Raw genomic sequence first — 23,003 nt, 5'->3', positions numbered from 1 at the left:
TAATGAAAAGTTTGAAACTAACTCAAAGTCGTCGCATTGTATAATAAATAACTTCCTCCTCCCATGCAGATTATATTTTATTTATAATCCGCTCTTCCATAATATGGGTAAATACAAACAAAAGATATAAAAGTAAATGGATCACTCATGAATAATTAAATATGTACTTTTTATTTTTTTGAAAAAATATGTATGTACTTTATTTGATTTAAGTATGGTTTTATTTTCATCTAACATATATTTTGATATTCCATTCAATTATTTGTTCACGGGCTTCCTCTTCTTTTCCTCCAGCTTTTCATCTCTGTACATGCCTCTGTTTTCTTATTGATTTCCAAGATGAAGTTATTAGTTTTGATCAAAAGTAAGACTTCTATCTTTTTTATTTTCTGTTAAGAAAAATTGGGACATTTGTTTTTGAAAGAATATATTATAAAGAAAATATTTAGTTTATAAAACAAATATGCATCTATTATCTTGAAGAGGAAAGAACATTTTTTAAAATGTCGAGGATGTGAAGAATTTGACATTTTGCTATTTGGGTGTGACACGATTTTGTTGAATTGGATGATCTCCATCATTAGGATAATATTTTACTTAATTTCTAATTTTTCATCATTTATATTATAATTCTCTTTTTATTCTTTATTGGATAATTCGGTCTGTTTCGTTGAAAAAAATACTTAAGTGATGATTATTTACTTAGATTTTGGATTTTGGTTTTTATTTTTTTTTTATAATTTCTAGTTTTTGGATTTAAGTTTTTTTTTTTGATCTTGTAGTAGTTTTTAGTTTTTTCAAAAGTATAAATGGTGATTTTAGATTTTAGGTTTTAGTTTCTGATATTTGTTTTTAATTTAATTTTAAATTTTCTGTATATTTTTTTCTCTAAATTTTTGACTAGTTGTCTATTATTTTTAAGAACTTGACTTAACTTTACATAAAACTAGTTTTAATAATTAGTTTTATTTTATTGACAAGTTTTTTTAAAAATGTTCTTATATACTAAGTATTATATTGGTTATATTTTATAGGCATGAAATAGTAAAATGATGAAAATTATTTTTTCTAAATAATATTTTTTATTAAAACTAATATTTACGTATTATTTTAATAGTTAACTTTGAATTATTAAATTTATTTTATTGATAAGTTTAAAATTGTATATGAGTTTATTTACGCACTGTCACAATAAAACACAGATTTGAATTTTACAAAACCTTATTTTATAGTAATTAGCATTTAAATTTATTTTTCCTATATTAATGGGTAATATAGGAAAAGAAAAAAAACTGAAACCATCATAAGTAGTGAAAAACTCATGAAAACTTGTTTTTGGTTTTTATGTTAAGAAAACAGTTATTTGAAAAAAATAGTTTTCCTATAATTTAGGGAATTCATTTCTTAAAAAATCTTGATTGGATGAAAAATAGATTTTAGAAAAACAAAAACCAAAAACTAATCCAAAAAACTACAAACAATCAACCTCTAATGATACATAGTTATTGATTATCACACTAACTAATACATATTCAGAATGACTTTTGAGTTTTGACTAATGTGAGAGAGACAATCAAATCGTTTGTTACTAGATTATCATGTAAATGGTTTGAACCAAAAATCCATACTGAAACTTTGTTGCCAGCATAAATAAAAACAAACAAGAGATTGTTTACGCGTGTCTAAGTTGGTATTTACCATTAGGCTATCTCTATTTGGTTAATCTTTTCATATTTGGTTAGTGAAGTTTGAAATGGTATGGATAAGGACAATCAAATGAACCAAGGATTATGCATATGAATTTTTATGGCCAATATGAATAAAATACAAAACTAAACAGAAGCGAATGCCACTATATTCTTCTTGAAGGTACACCTTTGCTGATACGAATATTTGATTTGGTGCTGTTGGCTGTCAAAGACATAGACTTTTAAACTGTCGTTTCCACTTCCTACTGATGAACCTTTGTATTCTTATCAAATACTTATCTTTTTTGAGAAAATATTCTTATCAAATATCACCAAACTTTAATTTTATAACTTGGACCGTAGTGAATTGTACGATATTTTATTTAATAACCATGTGTAAAGATTGTCCATGCCGTGCTATCACAATTTCACAAGATAGTTATTGGTCTCAATTTTCAATGATCTCTTTATTAGTATCATTTTACAAGAGTCTCTTATTCCAATTTTATAAGAAAACCACCAGACTTCAAACTATATTTGGTGGAGAAAACAATAGATCGATAGAATCAAATGATAATCTATACATTATGAAAGCAGAGTTATTACGAGATCAGATAAGCTCGAACGTTTTATTATACAAGTTGGACTATATTTTAAGCTTATATATTAAAACAGAATTTACAAAAACATGTTATAATCATTTCTCAAGTATAGACTTGAAGTATAATTTTTAGATTCGCTTGATGAAAACAATAGATAATTGTATATCACTAGTTAATTTCAAATAAAATATCAATAGATTAATATTTTAATATCAATACTATTAAAAGGGAAGCAGTCTTGAAAAATCTACTTATGCAAGTTGTTTGGACATATTCATTTTGATCTAACAAATTTAACTAAATATATCTAAATTATTAATATGTCGTTTTTTCTTCTATATCCTATTGTTTTTTATCCTATTTTTGTGGACACCATTATTTTCATAAAATATCCTAATAAATGCATGATATCTAGGATTCATATTTTGAATCACTATTAAATTAAGGTTTACGATTCCAAATATGATCATACACTATTTTCCCCTTTATTAAATAAAATTGACATATCCACTTCAATTCAAGTCTTTATGCTAGAGTCCATCGAACAGGTATATGCAAATCAAGCATTGCTCTTTTCTTCCACCTGCAAATAAAAAACATGAACAACTGATTTTAGAGCTGCAACATTAAAATGTTATTAGTAATTATTCAAAATGTCATATAAGAAAGTTTTGCGTTGTAAAAGAAAAAAAAAAGTTTTGATGATGGGACAAAATATTATTACTATTACACGACCACGACCATACTATAGAGTTATTTTATCTGAAGGCATATCATATTAAATTTGGTATACCATATATGTTTGAATAAAATATTTAATAATAAAAATCTTAATTGATCTAGGTTGTTAGAAGATCTCTTAGGATTAAAAGGAATATTATGAAAATAAAATGGCAGTATCTTACAAAATCTTATATTTTTTTCAAATTGATCAAAAATATTTATACAACTAAAGCAGATGACTATTTATGAATCTACCTTTGAAATTTCTAAGTAATTATAAAAATTGTATGTACTTTTTTCATCATTATTTGCAACCAATCAAAAGTCATTATTTTGCAATTACATTAAAGAGTATTTAATATATTCAGTTCTTATCCTTTCTGAAAATTTTGTTTCCTAAATGTTTACACCATATCTTTCTAAAAAATCTTTCACATTATTAATTATTTTAAAACATTTATTAAATGAAACTTCAAAATAAAATCAAGTTGAAATAATAAATGATTAAATCAACAAAATCTTAATACGGGTCTGAATTATTTCAACTTCTTAAAAAATAGTTTCATTTAAAATAAAAAACTAAATCATATAAACTAAATTTAATAAAATTATAGAAAATGTTTTCAAATACACAAATAAATTTTCAATACAAGAGTGTTGAAGATAGAAAATATTTTATTTAAATTAAAAAAATCAGTGTAAAATAATTTTAACTTCAATTTAAATAAATAAAATCATATTACAGGTTAGAATTATTTAAAGTCTTCTAAAATTTAGTCATATTAAAATTAACAAAAATAAATCATATCAGTAAATTTAAGATAAATTTCATAAAAAGTTAAAATATATAATTTATCATATTTTTATTACGTAGAATAATTTTTCAACAAAAAATATACTCGCTCTTTTTAAGGACGTGTCAAAATCTAGTATTTTCTTAATACTTTTGCAGGACGCTTGAAATATCACAACCGATATTAATTGACTTTATTTTACTTTATTTGGTCCGATGTTTGCTCTTTTGATTTTTTTGTCGTTTTTGTTGTTTCTTTAGGAGTGACAAAGTGATTGCATTTAATTTCTTTGAAGATTAATAAACTGAAATTAAAAGTAAATTGTAATGTTAAATATGCGTATTTACTACGCCGGGGACAAAAGTGCTGTGAATTAAATCCGATTCATAGCACGAGATACATCTGCCAGTCAACCTATGGAGTTGACCCTTTCTTGTTTCCTCCTTAAAAGTATGTGATATATGTATATCTTCACATGTACTACAGTACTACGTATATCATCAGTGTATATATATCAAGACTATGGCATTAATATATTTTTTTTCTGGTAAAATGGTGTTAATATTTTTCTTGGTAAAAAATGGTTTTAATAATTTTTTGGTAAAAAAATGGTTTTAATATTTTTTGGTAAAAATGGTGTTAATATTTTTCTTGGTAAAAAATGGTTTTAATATTTGTAGATTCCTTCCCGTTCGTTAGCTTTTACCGTCTTCATCCATATAATGTTATTTTGATGTAAAGGATACTTTCATAAGAAATAGCTTGTGTCTGAAGCAAAGTAACATGTTGATTTAAGATACGATACGATGTTATCGTTTCACAACCAATGAAATAAACAATTGTCAAGTTTTGTTTATATGTCCATGCGAGACAAGTTAGCTAGTTCAATCTGATATAAATATCTATTTTATTAAAATTGAAGTACAAATAAAAATTCACCCTTAATTTTTCTTAATATTTACCAACTTGTGCCATTGATACTAAATATTTTTTAATAAAATCGAAAATTAAGTGTAATTAATGGAATATCTTTTTAGATGTTAGTTACCTTAAATTTCAAAACAAAATCTCAATAGATATGCACAATATCTGACAATAACTAAAAAAATAGAAAATCATTTTGCTAATATTAAATCACAACGTATTTTTGTTACATGCATAAATAAATCATTGATTAAATTGTAGTCTATTTATGACCTGATTGGCTGATTCCACTGCATCTATAGTTTTTATTATAAACGGTGATTTCATAACAATATATAGGAATTCACTATTATTAATTTATATTATTAAAATTGAAGTATAAATTAGAAACATAAATAACAATTTTTAATAAGATGTTTGTTTGGAAACTTGGATATCAATTTAAAAAACATAGGTTTTTTTGAAAACATGAATATCAATTTAAAAATAGGTTTATTTGGAAACATGAATAGCGATATAAAAAATATAATATTGTTTGGAAATATAGATAGCATTCTATTAAAAAAGAATGAATTTATGTTATTAAGAAAAATTGGAAATCTTTTATATTATGAGAAACTATATATTTGTGTCAATTTTAAAATATATGAAAATGAGCTTATCTAATAATCTAAAAGTATCATTTGTCTAAGATAATCATAAAACCAAATTTAAACTTTATGTACATATTTCAAATAAAAATAAAAATTTAAAGTTGATTTATATCAAAAATTGATTTAAAATATATATATATATATATATATTCAAAATTATTTTTACTAAAATATTTTCCAACAACCATTATCAAAAAAATGTTTTCAATATATGTGATTATTGAAAATATAATATATGTGATTATTTATATGATAGTACATATAAAATACTATTAATTATATGTTTGGTGTGTTTTAAAGGAAAAAAATAGATTGTGAATTAGGGGTGGGTATTCAGGTTCGATTTAGGTCTGTTTGGGTTTTAGATTTTCGGGATCAAAGATTTCAGTCACATTCGGATATTTCTAAAATTTTGATTCGGATGCGAATTCACATCTTTGCGGATTTGTTCAGATTCGGATAACCCATTTAAATTCATTATATACTTTAAATTTTTCAAAATATTTAAACAAAATAATATAGTACTTATACATTTCAATAACATATTAGAATACTCGAACTCAACATATAAATTGTTTTGATTTAAATATTTGGATAGAGAATCAATAGTTATGTTAAGTATTTTTAGTGATTTGAGTATACTTTAACTATTTTAGATATTTATATATATTTTCAACTATTTCAACCAACTTATAAGTACCATATATATATTTTGTATGTTTTATATACATTAAGTCAAAAATATATATAAGTATATAAATCTATTTCGAATACATTCAGCTATCTGAAATACTTCGGTTAGGAATGAATTCGTTTTAAGTTATCTAAATACCAAAATTTTGATATTTAATCAAATTCGGTTCGGGTTTTATACTTCTTTTGGATCGAGATCGGTTTATTTTTTAGATTCAGATTTTTGCTCAACTCTAATATTGACATGAAAAACAACATATTTTATAAAAAATATACACCCGCACGGGCGTGCGGGTCAAAATCTAGTATCTGGTTTAAAACCCCAACAATAATACGTTGGTTCTAGACTCGTAGTATACTATATAGAATATACGTGGGAAAAGAAGAATATGTTTGTTGTAGTAGACAGACGTCAACAAAAAGAAGAATATATTTGTTGTGCTAACAACAAGATTCATCCATTTCAAAGGGAAAAGGAGAGATTGATGTGATCAAATGTTATTGCTTTTAGAAACTACTACTATTGAAAGTTCAACGATTTTAAAAAGTAAAGTCGAATCCTTGTAAAAATGCCTGTTCCAACGGGCAAGCAGCTGTTATAAACTCTTCCAGGCCGTTTGAACTCCTTTTCCACCTTCTATCCTTTTAAAACATTGATATTTTCTTACTCCCTTTATATCATGTAAAAAAAATGATTCTATGTTTTCAAATAAAATAATTAAAGGGCTCTGAGTAATATCATGTTAAGTCTATTCACTTTTGTTTTTGCTTGTTAACAAAACAACATTTGAGGAGAAAAAAATTGCTAATTAGATTAATATATCAATAAAATATTCAAGACATGACCATGACATTGTGCTAGAGTACTTTTAACGGCGTCAGCTGCCGTTAACCTCAATCACCAAGATATATACAACAAGGGAATCTCTTTCTCTCTCTCACCATTCTATCACACTTCCATATTTTCAAAATCTCTTTTTCCCACACACACTCTCTCTCTAGCTTGAAGAACAAGCTTGGAATATTTGTTGCAACGGGCTAATTTATCAGTCTCTTTCACAGATAAGGAAGAAGGAATAAGATATCTTTGGGGGTTAATATCTCGAGAAAATGGGGAAGAAAGAGCAGAAGGATCATTCAACAGTAGAGAGCGACAACAAAGTTGAAGCTGTTCTTCATCTCCTTCGTAAACATTCTCCTCTCACTCTTAAACAGGTTTGTTTACTAAATTCATTAGTCCACTAATCTCTTCACTAATCTAGCTACTAGTTTTAATTTTATTGTTTATGAGTTTTGTTTTTGTTTTTGTGGGGTTGAAAATATTGCAGGAGAAGTTCTGTAACAGAGCTTGTGTCAGTAGATTCTTGAGAACAAAAGGAGACAATGTGAAGAGAGCAGCTAAACAGTTAAGGTCTTGCCTTTCATGGAGAACTTCTCTTGGCATCGGTATATTCTCTCTCTTAACATGTTCGTATGTATTTATGCACGTATATTTGCAGTCTTTATAAATATATGAATATATTTTGTATGTTTTTTTTCCTATTCCTGATGTTCTTCTACGTATGTTAATATATTTAAATACACGTATATATTTTTATTCGTGTACTAACACGCGTACGTTACATTTTCAGAGGTCCAAAGCTTTATTTATTAAACGGTCAGAATTGAAAAAAAAACAATGGATAGAAACACATAAACGTAAAGTAAGCATGGTGTAGTGTATAGATAGATGATAGATTTGTTAGTGGCTATAGTTTTGATATTTGTATTTCTTTTGCGTAATTAGAACGGACGTTTCGTTACTTTTTCTCGGGTTTTGATGTGTCCCATGTTTGAACATCGAGCGTTAAAGTGAATATCCACTCATTATGACACCCACTTATTTTAACCTCTTCTATTTGATTTTTCAAGATTCTGTTTTACCTTTTTCTTTTAAAATTTATTATATAATCAATCAATATTATACTATTACAGAGAGCTTGATTGCCGACGAGTTCACGGCGGAGCTAGCTGAAGGTCTTGCCTATGTCGCCGGTCTTGACGACGAGTGTAGACCCGTTTTGGTAACTTAATGTTTCTCACCTTTTAATGATTTTGTTTGTTATTTATTACCAAAAACCTAAATTAATAATTTGTTTTCTCTTAGGTTTTCCGCATTAAGCAAGATTATCAGAAGTTACATACGCAGAAACAGTAAGTATAAAGTACACATATACAAATTAAAACATCAAACATCAAATATAAAAAAAAAATCAAAAATCAAATATAAGAAATTCTCAAAATTAATCTGTATTGCTGTATATATATATTTATTAAATAGGTTGACTCGTTTGGTGGTCTTTACGTTGGAGGTGGCAATCTCAACCATGTCCAGGAACGTCGAAGAATTGGTCATCCTTTTTGATGCTAGTAAGTTTGATATCTATCTTTTGTCGTAGAAAATTTATTATTTAGGAAAACAAGGTTTCGTCGTTCAAAAAGAAAAGGAAAACAAGGTTTCTAAATAGGGAGATAAAGGAGAAAAATTGAATATTTTTTTAAAAAAGTATAAGTAACTATTTTGGTTGTCTTTTATCCTCAATGATAATATTGTCACGGTGAGTGAATATGAAATACAAATGTCTATTTTTAACCAAAAGAGGTTTTGTAAAAATTGGGGACCGGAACATGTCGGAACTCCGGCAGGAAAGTAGGAGAGATAACGATATGAAAATGTCCGTAGTGTCCCTGTTTAGTCACGGCCACACGAATCACAGTCTCAATTATTGGCATTAAGTTATGTTAAGCTTCTACGGTAGCTGCAGTACTTCACAACTCTGAATAGTACTCTTTAGCTTTTCATTAAATGTTCCTCTTCTGATCCTCTGCAACTCCCATAGTACACCATCCATTTTTATTATCATTGTTACTTTTTAATTTAAGATTTTATCAAATATTGAACAAACTTTCTACACTTGTGTTCATATTTATAGCCATCTTTTAAAATGATTAGCTAATATTTCTTCAACATTTTGAAATTGCAGGCTTATTCAAATCAGCATCAGCCTTCATGAACATACTTGTGACTACACTAAGAATAATTGCAGAGTATTATCCTTGTCGTCTTTACAAAACTTTCGTCATCGACCCTCCTTCTCTTTTCTCCTACCTTTGGAAGGTAATTAATTTGACATAATGGTTAACTTAGCTACACATCTAAATTTTTGAAAATTTGAATATACTTAGCATAAGTCAAAGTGTTAGTTCACCTATCTAAAGTAACGTAAGTACGTAGCATCGAGACTTTTAAGTTAAAAGTCAGTAATACTGATCCTCTGCGCTCACGTGTAGGGTGTTCGTGCATTCGTGGATCTGTCACCGACCACGACGATTGTATCGATGCTAGACTTCCAAGACTCGTTTGACTACGACGACTTCTCTTCGTCTTACCCATCACGAGTCTCCTCCCTCCGTTTCGACAAGTCACCAACAAAACCAACGGACAAGATCAGCTCCTCCGCATCCTCTAGGTTCGCCTTCACCGTGTCCCGCGACGGTCTCGACACAGTCAAACCATGGTGCCTCACGCTCACCGACACGTCCTCGTCTAAACTCGGACACACGAGCGCGTACATCTCACCGCTAAACGCGCGTTCTTTCTCCTTCGCGTCACCCGCGGCTAGGCGCGAGCCTATCGATGGACCTAGGAGAAGCTTTTTCGCCTCCACGCCGATGCCAGCTAGGACGACGGACCGTCACTCCAACCGAACCCTCCGTGACCCGCGGATACCTCGCCCGTCCTTCTTCCAGTCTCCGGCGGTGTTTTTCCGGCGAGAGTCGCATGTTAGTAAAACTGAGAAGCCGCGAGATTCGTTCGTCCCTTTCCTCAAGTTCTATCGTAGACCGTACGATGAGTTGACTTATAGGTCAAAGATGCGGCCCCCACTCGGTGGTCTTGTCTCTATTGTTTCTAGCCAGATCAGACGTCGCCACGTGTCTTTATCTCAAAGGTTCTAACTCATGAAGCTATCGACCAAGTTAAAGAAGTACGTAGTAGTATATAACTTTTGTTACCATTTTGTGGCCATTTTTATTATAAAAGTTATCCATTATTGTTGTTTCTATCATATGTATGTTTTAGTTCGTCAAGATGTATTTCTAATAATTTTGATCAATTGTTTATTTATTCAGCAACTTTTTTACTGGTTTGATTTCTACAACTATCTAAATTGTTCCGATTATTTATTTTTGGTAAAAGTTCCCATTATTTTTGAACTTTGAATGCGTTGTATAAGTTTATGATTTGAATTTTAACACTTTAGTAGCTTTTTCAATACGTGATTATAGTTAATAATTACCATGGCCACATTTCGGGATAAGCATGCAAAAAAGTCTTCGTTTTGAAGAAAAGACAACGTGGTCGTGACGGAGAATGGCTCTTTTGGGGAAATTCAAATGAGAAAATGCGATGTTGCCGTTGTTTCTTTATTTGTTAGAGGAGATACAAGTACCTGCATGTGACCCCATTATTTCCTAATCATAAATAAAATAAAAAGCAAACCGTTGACAAAACAATTGACAGCACTACAAAGAATGAGAAAACAAATAATCTTATAGTAGTAAAAAAACTGGAAATAAAGAGACATTAAATCGTCCACTCACCTTTGTTATTTTCTCAGAATCAGTCCCAATGGAGAAAGACTTTGTAAGAAAGCTTTGAGCTACGCATATGTACACATAAACGCTTAGGAATTGTTACTTTGTATCTTTGCTGGATTAGTTTTGTTGTTGTTGTTTAGTTAGATTCTAATCTGCTACTAGTTACTTTGTTACCTTCTGTCAAAAATGTGAAAACTGGTAATAATACTTAACATTTTTACCACAAAATAAACTTTGTTTCTATGTCAAAACCATTTAAGTTTAACGAAAAATGAAATACATACTTAAATGTCATATAAATTAAGAGTGACATTACTTTATACAACTAGTTTCGATATTTGTTAGGAGTATGTGTCAAATGAGCAAATGAATACTAGCTATAATTGATTGGAAAGGTCAATGTGGACTTCCTTCTGTTTTGTAGTAGTTGTGTTTATATGCATGGGTGTTGCTTCTATTATAATAGTGTACTATTGTAAGCAAAATTGACTATTAATCTTAGCAAGAAAATACTTTTATATCTTCATAGAGAAATGCGTATTATGTCTTGGAGCAATTGGCTTCATTGCATCAAGGTTTATAGAGAATCACATTTGTGAAGCGATATGACGTAACCTGGGTTAAGCATTTTCTTTTTGGAATTATGCATATGTATTTTTTATCCAAGTATATTTATTTTTCAGAAAGTTAAATTGTAATGGCCTTTACTTGCATAATTCTCGGGGTCATTTTCTATTTGTTTAACTGTTGATATGTGTGTCTTCTTCGCATGGGGAAAATAACCTAAAGACAGATGAACAGTTTCTTTTTGTTACTCTCTCGACTTTTATTCTTTGTCGATTTCTGCAGTAATGAGTTCTCATTTGTCCCTTTCGTTTGTTACTTTATGTAGTATTTTCCTAAAATTGATTTCTTCTTTTAAACGAAACTATATCTTTGAAGTAAATTGATTTAGCTTGAGGACAAACTCATTAATTTTGTTAGTCTTTTTTTTTGTTATTACCATTATATATCATCATTGGTTAAATGATGATTACTTTTCAGTAACTTTGTCTGCTAGAAAAAGACTAACAAACACTCCTTATTCCGAATTAAATAGAAACTGAAATCCAAGTAATATTGGGAGCATTATATGGATTAGCGACCGTACCCGAAAGTTTCTTCATGATTTAACATATATGCATTTTAATCTTAGAGCTTTTTGTTGATCAATTTATTCCTCAACAACAAAATAATAATCTTATGTTGAAGAGACTATGAACATAATTAATTTATATTCAACGGAAACCAAATCTCTTGATAAAAATAGTTGAAATAATAATGATAAAAGCGAACCTACCAAAAAAAAAATAATGATAAAAGCGATTCTATCATGAAACAATCCACAGTTAGAACTATTTTTAAAGTCTCAACTTTTCTCTTCTATGTTTTCTTCTCAGGACACATATTTTTTTTTTTTTCTTTGGTTCTAAGATGAAAAAAGCAGCACAAGCTTATATGGTTTCTGTAGAAAAAAGAAAAAAACAAAAGTTAGAAATTAACAATGAACTTCTTGGACTAATTAGATTTCTTTGAGACTGGCGGCGACTTCTTCTTGGTCAAGGCATCTAATTCTTTTTCTTGTTGCTTCTTGAGGTATCTCTGCGCAGTTGCAGTCACAATCTGGCAGAAGAAATTCAAAAGCATCAGCCACACGACTCCATTCCACACCGATGCAAATGAAAGATCCCATTTCTTTACCTGAGAACCAAACACAACAATCATCTAATAAACACCTCAAAACACAGAACAACAATGCAATAAACGGTAACTGCTTAAAAGCCAAGAGAAAAACAAGAATCTCTTACATTGATATCAGAAGTCACTGGAGGTGAAGCAACCAAGTACTTCTCTTTCATTAAGCGGAGTTTCGCTGCGAGCGCAGGCAAAGCAGTAGCAAGACCAGGCACAAAGCTCAATATATATATCAGCTCGTTCTCTACCCAGTCAAGAAGCTGATTGTTACAGACACATATAATGAAGACCGTCTGCAAAAAAAACCACAAGAGTTTGAGATCAACCCTGTGTAAGGAGGAGAGTGCCACAAAAACAAAAAGTACAATGGAAACGCTCACAGACCTGTATATGCGTTTTGATGATTGCCTTTCCAATCAACGTTGCAAGGAAAAACTCCCAAAATGGTTTCTCGAATTGTCCACACATGATTCCAGCAAGGTCAAACAATGGGTTAGGTACCTGCGTGTAACGCATATTGCAACAAGGGAATCATAAGCAGTGTTCAAAAAAAAAATTCAGTGTAGACGTCTGGTTAACCAATAATTTCCTATAAATAGAATATGCAAGAAGCATTGAGTTGTTCAGAAGGCATATCAAAAACATACCGAAGCAAGAACCAGAATAGTGAAGAAGTTGAGGTATTGTGAGTGCGACAATAACCAGCCTTTGATCTGATTTACACGTCTACCAATGAATCCAGTACCGTCATCACCACATGTTTCCAGTTCTTCCATTTTTCCACCGGAAAGACTTGCTGCACAGAGACAGAGTATTAGCAATCAATCTTGGTGCTATATTGCACAAACATAAAGAAACAAACATCCAAGTAAGTTTTAGAGTTTTTCACCTGCCCTTGAGATAAAGTAAGGAGGGAGTTCTCCTAACGCGGTTCCTAAACCCCAAAGGATGGCTTCAATCTGAATCTGAGGCAGTATGCTGCTAAGCGGAACTCCTGAAGAAAAAACTGGGGAGCCAAACTCGTGGCAAGGTTTGTCAAGCCAGGAAGGGCTTCTCTTCAGCTGGATTGTGTCATATATTGCAGTTTTTAAATCAACACGCCCGCACGTCATTGCTTTTATGGTGAACAATGCAATGTGAGGACCCAAATAAAGAACAAACGTATGCAAACCAGATCCTGAAAATTCATCAAAAATTATGTTAGTATCCATCAAAACATTCATGCATGTGAAACAAAAACAGCTTTCTATCAAGATCGATACAAACACCAAAAATAAGAAACTGATATCGAATGAGTTAAAACATATTCTTACCAAGACCAATAGAGGATGCAACACCTAAGAAAATCCACCATAGCCCAAATCTAACGTACTCAGAGAGTTCTTCAAGGTGCTGCACGTGGAGAAAAATAAAAGAGATATAACCATTTGTTTCATCTAAATAATGTAAAAATTCAAATAAAGAAGCTCAATGAGCTAACAGCTAAGATCCATTATGGATGTTGATATGTTGTTCCAAGTTTCAATAGCAGTAGACTTAACTAACTCCAACGCAGAGTTCTATTTCCTTTTATAATCACTTCCTTACCTGAAAGCTATACACAGAATTTTACCTTGACATGTGGGCCATCGAGGGTGACAAGCAGAGCTGAAAGTGCCGCAAAAAAGATAACAAAGAGCATAAACAAGCCACCGTTTGCAAGAAGGTAGGAGGCAGATCTTCTAAGATAAAGAAAAACAGCAGCCACAAACAATCTAAACGTCTTGAAAGGCTGCGAGGTCAATGTTAGTTTCTCTAGATCCTGTTGATGCTTCTCACGCAAACCTGTCCAATAAAATAGAGACAGTCACCTAATTAGAAAAACACTCAAAACTAATGAATCAATCAAAACACCAATGATCTGTGTCTAAATCATATCAATCGGATAATCATGTAAGAGAATCGATGAATCATATCAATGGGATCCAATGTAAAGTTTCAAGCTTTAGGTTAGTTAATAAAAGAGCTACAATCGTTCAGACAAACACTATGATGAATCAATTAATAAAAAACCCATGATCTGCTGTCTAATCATATCAATCGGATTCAATGTAGCAATTTTAACCTAAAGTTTCGAACTTTTAGGAAGGAGAGGGAAGAAGGGCACCTGAGATTGCAGGATTTGTTGAAGAAGCACGTTTTCCAGAAGAACCCATCTTTTGCAATTTTTAAGTAGAGTTCTACTGAAACTCTGGGCGGGCTATGATGATGATTCAACGAAATTATGACCGAGGAGACGAGCAGTGGGGGGGGGGGAGCTTGAAATTGAATGGAAATCAATGTCGGATCTGGATGTGGATGTGAAAGTTACGTCTTTTATTCCGATTCCTACTTTCTCCTGTGTTTACGGTGTGTGCGACCCAAAAATATTCAGGTTCCAGTTTTGTTGGGCGTCATGTTTTAGTTTTTATATAATAAGATAATTCAACCTCACATTGGTAATTTAACGGCCGATAGGAATACATAATGGGCTTTCTTTAGGGCCCATTTGGATTTGCAACTTTTAAAAGCCTCTTTTCTCGGTCAAGTTTTATATTTTTTTTTTGTTTTTCCCTTTGCGAGTGTAATAACGTTTTTTTTGTCTTAGAAATTAAAAACCCTCTGTACAACACCTCTAGAGTTTGTCTTTGATTTCTCAAACCAGCATCGCAGATTTCGCAGTGCTATTTGTTTCATCCTAAGAGAGGTGGGTGGCATGGAGGTTGAATTGAAAGCATTGCTGGATGATCTCGATGTCCTCGAGAAATCTCTCTCCGATTCCGCTCCGATCCACAAGGTGTTTTGGTTTTTTTTGCTTCAGATCTCGTTTTTATTAGTGGATTCGTCTATTTTTTAGTGTTTACGTGTGTCATGTATTATGTTTTTCTTTCGTTGTCTTAAAAAAAAAACTGAACCTTTTCACATTCTTTGGTGTTTTAAGAGTTATCCTTGTATTGTGATCTGGATTCTCCTAATTGCATTGCAATCAATCTCAATGCGAATTTCGATTTTCCTTGTCAAAATGTGAAAAGCTTTTGTTGGTGGTGTGTTCTTTGTGTTTTAGAGTTTTAACATCATTTTTCTTTTTTTTTTTGGTCCGGCTCTGCAGCTGCGATCACATGTTGAGAATCTAGCGGCTCTGTCTAAGTGTAACCCTCACCGGCGTTCCAAAGTGAAGGTCTCTGCTTGCTTTTATATAATTCTTCTAAAATTCTTCTAGTTTTAAGTTTGACTGTATATAATCAAAATTCAAAACGTTCTGATCTCAACGGAATTCTATATGGCAGGAGTTAAGTTCGGAAGTGGTAGATAGTAATCCTTACAGTAGGCTTATGGCCCTTCAGCGGATGGGTATTGTTGAGAACTATGAGAGAATCAGAGAGTTTTCAGTCGCCATTGTTGTATGTATCATTCATTCTCAATCTTTATTTCCATGTTTTTCTCGCCATTGCCATAGATAGCTATGGTTATTTGAACAACTTATACATTGACAGGGAATTGGTGGTGTTGGAAGCGTTGCTGCTGAAATGCTGACCAGATGTGGTATAGGTCGCCTTTTGTTGTATGACTATGACACTGTCGAACTTGCTAACATGAACCGTCTCTTTTTCCGACCTGATCAGGTTCTCATTTTTCACTTCTAATTTTGCAATTTAGTCTGTGATTCTGATCTCTGATTAATGGTGACTCTAGGTTGGTATGACAAAGACTGATGCTGCCGTCCAGACGCTTGCTGAAATAAACCCTGACGTAGTACTTGAGGTTGGTGTTTTTGAGATACCGTTTATAGGTCGTTTGTATCATATTTGCTTGTATATGAATGTTTGAATAGGTGTGCTCTATTTGAATTCTCTACTTATTAAGTTGGAGGTCTATGATTTGTATGATTTCGCTTCTTTTTGGCTCTTTTCTACTGTCAACTTTTACTTTCAACCCACTTAACAGATGTCATAATTTCTGCCGTTTCCATCTTTCTCCTAGAGTTTCACAATGAACATAACAACAGTGCAAGGCTTTGAAACCTTCACGTCCAGCTTGAAGAACAAGTCTTTTTGTCCTACCAAGGCCGGCAGTGGCGTGGATCTTGTCTTGAGTTGTGTCGATAATTATGAAGCAAGGATGGCTGTCAACCAGGTATGTGTCTTTTTTTTCTTTCTCCATAAAGGGCCTTCTTTTTGTTACAAATTTTCCACATAGTTTTTACTTCTCCATCAAGCTTTTCCGATCTTTTATTGTAGATGATTAGTTACTTACATAATGATTCAGTTACAACTTTTGGTTTTTGTGAGTGGAAAAGATGTGACAAATGTTCTAGATCAGCTTCTGATTAGAGTTTATCCTTTGATGTATAGGCATGCAATGAGCTAAGTCAGACATGGATGGAGTCAGGTAAATAGTATGCAAAAGCTTATAATTGCATGTCTCTGTGGCTCTTATGCACAAATGGATTATGTTATCTTTGAGCTAACAAAGAATACGATATTTTTGTGCAGGTGTCTCTGAAGATGCCGTTTCAGGTCACATACAGCTTCTGGTACCCGGAGAAACTGCTTGTTTTGCTTGTGCACCTCCTCTGGTATGTTATTTTTTCTTTCTTACATCACTCATACTGTACAACTCGTAGCTTACTCTGCATAAATGCTCGAGGAATCTTATAAGTAGAATATTGGTAGGGTGTTGTTCTTAATTCTACACTTGCATCTCTTCTAAATAATTTATTTGCTTCTGTGGTAGGTCGTGGCATCTGGAATAGATGAACGGACACTTAAGCGAGAAGGAGTCTGTGCTGCATCTCTGCCTACTACTATGGTAATTTTCAATCACCTTGCAGTGCGGTTGAAGAACATTTTGATATCTTGACTAGTTATCATGTAGCAGCCAGTGCTTTTGTTTAGAGCTTTTTGTATATGCTTTAAGACTTGCTTGATTGTCAATTCAGGGTGTTGTTGCGGGGCTTTTGGTTCAAAACTCTCTCAAGTTCTTACTAAATTTTGGTGAAGTTTCTCCCTACTTGGTAAAAGCTCCCCTCATGCATACCACGACCACATATATTATGGTTTATACAAAATCATTTGAAGTTTAATTGTTTTATGGTTCTGCTACTTGACCCCACAGGGTTACAATTCACTGAAGGATTTTTTCCCAACCATGCAAATGAGACCAAATCCACAATGCTCTAACGCAGCTTGTATGGAACGGCAGGTGACTTGAGTAAAATTAACTACATAACCCTCTCAGCTCGTCTTTGTTTCTATGTTGTAAGGTTAAAAAAATTGGAAAACTAAAAATGCAGAAAGAATACTTGCTTGCAAAACCAGCAAGGGACGCTGCTGCTAAAGCTAAGACGGAAGCTGATGCGTTAACAGCCGTTGATGATGGCCCACTCCATGATGATAATGAGTGGAACATAAGGTAACAACAACTCAGTAAATTTAGTTAACAGCCATAAATGCAACGAGAGATCTGATGTGGTATCTCATGTCTTTTTTGTAAGTGTGGTTGACGATGAAAATGAGAAGGATACCGCAAAAGCTTCCTCAAGTTCAGGTAGTTTAAACATGGGGCTCTTATGTACCATTTGTATCAAACTTTTAAGTTTTCTTCTTCTTGTTCTGATAAATCTCTAAATCGGTTTTGTGGTGTTTATATAGATACATTGCCAGAAGGGCTTACTAGGGAGCTTCCAGTCGCAGATGAGTATGAGAAGGCAGTAGATATAGGGTCTGGAGAGGCAGAGGAGGAAGAGTACGACCTTGAAGATCTCAAAAAGCAGCTCGAAGCTCTTAATGCTGCTTGAAGGTCTTTATGGGGTAACAGACAGACTAAAGTTCCTTAGCAGTTTTTTTTTTTAACTTGAAAGAGGCGACAAATGCAATTGTGTGAAAGCAAAGTAAAGAGTGTTTGATGTTTGATAAATTGGATCTCTTAGGCATATAAACTATAAACTTATTTTGAATGATGATTTCTCCTTTTTACTATTGGCTACCACAGATGAAGTTTATACAATTTTGAAGATAGACAATGTTATGTTTTCCCTTAAGAGAGGAAGAGAAAAAGTGGCCTTACTTGGCAAACATGAAAGTGTTAATAATAAAAACGATGGTAAAAGCAAGAAAACACACCAAACCCAAACCACAAGAAATCTTTCATACATAAAAAGAAGAAAAAAAACAATGACACACCAAAAAAACAATGACACACCAGTAAGAATCTTCAATACTTTTTACCAAGAATGATACCTATAATGACAGACACAAGAGCAACTCCAAGTACAATCTTCAATGTCATGAGATGAGATGTGTCAGCTATCTGTGTTGTAACGTTTCCTGAAGAAGACGAATGTGAAGCAGAAGCATCTGACTCCTCCTTGCTCTTACGTTGCTTTGAAGTTGGAAAAGAAAAATCAATATCTCCAGACTTAACTTCTACTTCTCCTTTTCCCATAGTCTCAGTTTCCTGCAAAGTTTGATTTCTACATAAACAGAGTATTTGTATACCAAAGAAACAGTTGAAAATGCGGTTTTGTCTGCATGACAGACCTTAGATTTAGCATCTGCAAGCTGCACTTTCTGTTCAAGATCTTTCAACAGTGATTCGAGATGAACGATCATACACTTCTTAGCTTCAAGCTCTTCTTGTGGACTAGCTTCCAATTCTGAATGCTTCTTAGAGACCGCTTCTTTCTACATCCGCCACAGAGAAATAAAAAGAAGAATCAGAACTCATATTAATCACAAGCTTGAAAGAAATCTGTAACAACAGTTAACCTCTTCAGAAGTAAGCTTGTTTGTTAATTTTTCTACAGCTTCCGTTGAAGCCTCAAGCTCTTTTGCTGTTTGGTCTTTCTCAGCTTCTAAAGCAGACAACATTTCCTGAAAACCACTGGTGTCTGACCCATGATTGGCTAGCTCCTGGTTCAGCTTTAGATTCACCTCAGCTAAAGATCCATTTTCTTTCTCAAGCTCTTTGATTGTATCTTCAAAAGTCTTGAGTTTTAGTAGAGCCTTTTCAAGCTCCATTTTTCTAGTATCAGCAACTTCAGATACTTTTAGAACTTGGCTTTTATGTTCTTCAATTAGGTTTTCATGGGATTGTAACTTTGTAGCCAAGTCTTTAGCTTCTATGTCTCTCTGATTATACCTTTCAGTAGCGGTTTCCTTCTGAGCATCCAGAAAGCCTTCAAGTTCTTGAATCTTGATCTTGAGTTGATTGTTTGTATCTGATAGTAACTCATTCTCCAAGGATGACTTATCAAGATCGTGTTTTAAAGAAAACGAGTGAGCAGATGCCTCAGCCAACTTGTCTTCATATAATCTTATTCTCTCTTTCAGATGTTTCGATTTCTCGGTCAATGACTTGGCCTCTGTGTCTATGATGTTGAGGTCCTTCATCGCCTTCTGAATGCTAAGATCTGAGTGCTTATGCAAATCTTTGATCTCTGTGCTTCTTCTGTTAGCTTCATCTATTTCTCTTGCTTGCTTCTCAAGTCTCTCTTCAGCTGATTTCAGCTTCTCCTCTGATTTCACCAGCTCAGACTGTGATGTTTGAAACAAACCTTCAAGCTCAACACTGCGCTCAGTACTCATTTTTCCAAGATCTTCGTGCTCTGCACCTTTCTGCAAAGCAGTTTTCAAATCTTTTTCAAGATCTGAGATTCTTGCTGATGATTGGTTTAGAGAAGAATCCAGTTTAGTTAGCTTTTCTTGGTACTCTTGCATCTGTCTAGCAGAATCTTTTTCCACCTCTTTAGACACTGCCAAAGCAGACTTTAGTTGAGATACTTGCTCCACCAGAGATTTCAGTTTCTTTTCAAGATCAGAGTTGTTGGACAAAGCTTGGGACAGTAGAGCATCTGTTTTGCAGAACTTTTCATCTGAAATCTTCAGTTTCTTTTCAAGTTCATTGCAGGTCTCTTTTGTTTTAGCTGCTTCACGGGTGATCTCTGCTACAGATGTTTCATGAACTTCTTTCTCTTTCAGCACTTTGGTCAACTTCTCATACGCAGTTCTGATGATTCCTTCTTGGTCTTTAGATAAGACCTTCTCTTTGAGTTTTTCCCTTAGCATTAGATTAATGCTTTCCTGTTCAGAGACTTTACCCTTAAGATCTTTAATAGCCAATAACTCTTGTTCAGACCGGGTTTCAGAAGCTTTGTTCTTCTCAAGTTCCTGGTTCAGTTCCACCTTGAGTGCTTTCACCTTTTCTTGCAATTCATATAGTTCTTTTTGTGAACTTTCACTGCTTGAGCTCCTTTCAATAGGAACTTGCTTCTCTGTTTTCTCACCATCCTTAGTGTCAACCCCTTCTTTGTCAACTTTTATGAACCCACCATCAAATGTAGTATCCTCCTCTTCTTTCTTCATAACTTTATCTTCCTTGGTCATTTCTCCCTTCACATCCTGTAATCAAACCATCACAATACTTAATCTCTTATGCTAACTAGTAAAAATAAAACAAATGATACATTAGATCTTAAAGGCATGTTAAGAACTAAAATATTTCTTTGCCATATCTTCAATCTTACTTAATGTCACCGATACAAAAAAAAACAACTTTCCATGAGTAATAGTTAGGAGTGAACTTGAATATGAATCTTAGAGAGTTTCAAGAAAACTGTAGAGGATAACATCTATGTTCAATGAAAAGAAAAAAACAAACATTAATTTTTTTGTTAAAGTTTCATTATGAACAAACAAATCATTTACCTTAACAGAAACATTGATCGTCTTTACATCCTCAGGTGCACCTTTCACGACATAGACCTCGGAACTCATTTTTGTTACTTTTTCCATCAATCAGTTCCTAAATATACATTTTGTTCGGCCACCGATGAAGATTTTGAAATAGTACTAATGATTTTTTTTTGTAATTCACCATGTTTTATAAGTTTTGTTTCTTGCATAACAAGATATGTGATCAAGTTCAGTTGAACATTCCAACCGCAATATTTTCATCTTATAGAAAAAGGAAATCCTTAGTAGATCACTAAATTGTAAGAAAGAGAAACCAAAATATTTCAACCATTATAAAATAGATTGTAAAATATAATTAGTTAAACAGTGCATGAAAAAAGGTTAAACAGTGTCTCATTATAATATTCAAGTAAAAGGTAGATTTATTTATCCAAAAACAATTTTTTAAATTATTATAAAAAGAACAAAGGCTTTATATGAATTTAACATTTTTTAATTAAATACTTTAAGATCATACACAATTACACATTACATTATAAAGTAAACCAAACTCCAAACAGAATTTGCATCAAACTTAATTTTATTTGGTTGATCAAACCATTAAGCATAAAGCCATAAACATATTCAACTATGTGATCAATGTTCTGTACCGTTTGACATTGACGCACTAATCAAGATTAGATGTACCTTTTTAAGAGTAAGATAACAAGTTAACAGTAGCTTTTCTCAACCAATAAAGAAAATATATACAGGGAAGTATTATTTAATATTAAGGAGTGATTTATGTACAATATATGAACTTACCAAGATGTGCTTAGGGTGTCAATATATAAAGTCAACTAAAAATAAAGGCATGTTAAACCCCACCAAATTAGTATCTTAGAATTGTGTATGCAATAGTTTTTAATTATATGTGTAGTAGTTGACAAGAAGAATATCCAAAAATAAATTTCAAATGAAAACACTAGTATTACTTTAAAGAAATTGGAAACAAATATAATTTGAAAAAAGAAATAAATTCAAGTATACAACTAATTAAGATAAAGACTCACAAAACTATTTCAGTTAACATAATAATAAAAAATGATAAGCAATGCCGACGAAACCAGATGAATAGCTAGTGATGACACAAATATACTAACTAAACAAGAAAAATGGTTAAACACAAAACAAAGAATATCATGGTTATAAATTAGAGATGTGGAAGATACTACTAACATCTTATCAAATTGAAAAATTCTCATTATATAATACTGAACCGGACTTAAAACGATATAACCGAAAAACATTCAGTTTTTAAATGCTATTTATAGATAGATACATATCCTGGAATTTGCAAGTAAGACCTAATTCTGAAAGAGATATCATCAAAAGAGTTACCATGTTTAATGTTACGATCGAATCATGTTTTTTATAGAGAAAAGAATCAGTAATATAAGAATAATCAATGGTTAAATTTTAAAACAACTTACGTATAGACAAAAATTATAATATGCATAAACATAATATGCATGATCTACTAGTACAAGAAGGTGATCCATCAATTGATCATTGATCGATTGAAATCCCTAAGTAGAAGTTGTCATTATCACTATCATATATAGTTATATTTTAAGACAATCTAAAACAGAAAGACGACTTGGACCTATCACCAAATCCAAAAAAAAGACGGTGTATTTTGAAATGCTTACTTGAATCTGCTGAATATGTTTTTCTTTCTCTTTTCTGAACTTTTTGATTTTATTTTAATGTTTCAAGTTCTCTCGCAAATGGGGAAATGAAAATGCATATGGAGAATAAGAATAAGACCAAGAGATGTCAATGGAAAAGATGAAGACAACTC

At 32.1% G+C, this 23,003-nt stretch overlaps 4 protein-coding genes across 4 annotated transcripts; 2 read left to right on the top strand and 2 right to left on the bottom strand.

Annotated features, from left to right (window-relative positions):
* Positions 1-7,002: 7,002 nt before the first annotated feature.
* LOC108857796 (phosphatidylinositol/phosphatidylcholine transfer protein SFH6) lies at positions 7,003-10,257 on the top strand. Its single transcript, XM_018631808.2, has 7 exons — positions 7,003-7,292; positions 7,406-7,523; positions 8,052-8,140; positions 8,224-8,270; positions 8,398-8,486; positions 9,101-9,234; positions 9,408-10,257. Exons 1-7 carry the CDS (start codon positions 7,188-7,190, stop codon positions 10,071-10,073), a joined length of 1,248 nt encoding a protein of 415 aa, XP_018487310.1. The 5' UTR covers positions 7,003-7,187; the 3' UTR covers positions 10,074-10,257.
* Positions 10,258-12,110: 1,853 nt separating this feature from the next.
* Positions 12,111-14,870, bottom strand: LOC108857416 (vacuole membrane protein KMS2). Its single transcript, XM_018631402.2, has 8 exons — positions 14,596-14,870; positions 14,062-14,273; positions 13,763-13,841; positions 13,339-13,626; positions 13,097-13,245; positions 12,834-12,950; positions 12,563-12,742; positions 12,111-12,455 (listed from the first exon to the last, which is right to left on the bottom strand). The coding sequence occupies exons 1-8, from the start codon at positions 14,642-14,644 to the stop codon at positions 12,273-12,275; spliced, it is 1,257 nt and encodes a 418-aa protein (XP_018486904.1). The 5' UTR covers positions 14,645-14,870; the 3' UTR covers positions 12,111-12,272.
* Positions 14,871-15,051: 181 nt separating this feature from the next.
* LOC108857293 (ubiquitin-like modifier-activating enzyme 5) lies at positions 15,052-18,455 on the top strand. The gene is made up of 14 exons (XM_018631255.2): positions 15,052-15,264; positions 15,577-15,645; positions 15,755-15,868; positions 15,962-16,090; positions 16,161-16,229; positions 16,449-16,601; positions 16,820-16,856; positions 16,961-17,043; positions 17,202-17,276; positions 17,407-17,481; positions 17,583-17,669; positions 17,761-17,879; positions 17,962-18,014; positions 18,119-18,455. Exons 1-14 carry the CDS (start codon positions 15,184-15,186, stop codon positions 18,262-18,264), a joined length of 1,290 nt encoding a protein of 429 aa, XP_018486757.1. The 5' UTR covers positions 15,052-15,183; the 3' UTR covers positions 18,265-18,455.
* A 54-nt stretch (positions 18,456-18,509) lies between these two features.
* LOC108858514 (uncharacterized) lies at positions 18,510-21,906 on the bottom strand. The gene is made up of 4 exons (XM_018632431.2): positions 21,173-21,906; positions 19,235-20,866; positions 19,007-19,150; positions 18,510-18,923 (listed from the first exon to the last, which is right to left on the bottom strand). Exons 1-4 carry the CDS (start codon positions 21,257-21,259, stop codon positions 18,681-18,683), a joined length of 2,106 nt encoding a protein of 701 aa, XP_018487933.1. The 5' UTR covers positions 21,260-21,906; the 3' UTR covers positions 18,510-18,680.
* Between the last annotated feature and the right edge of the window lie 1,097 nt (positions 21,907-23,003).

This window comes from Raphanus sativus, chromosome 5 (assembly GCF_000801105.2).
Source record: "Raphanus sativus cultivar WK10039 chromosome 5, ASM80110v3, whole genome shotgun sequence".
Classification (NCBI taxonomy): Eukaryota; Viridiplantae; Streptophyta; class Magnoliopsida; order Brassicales; family Brassicaceae; genus Raphanus; species Raphanus sativus.
This window is presented reverse-complemented; position numbering and strand designations above follow the sequence as displayed.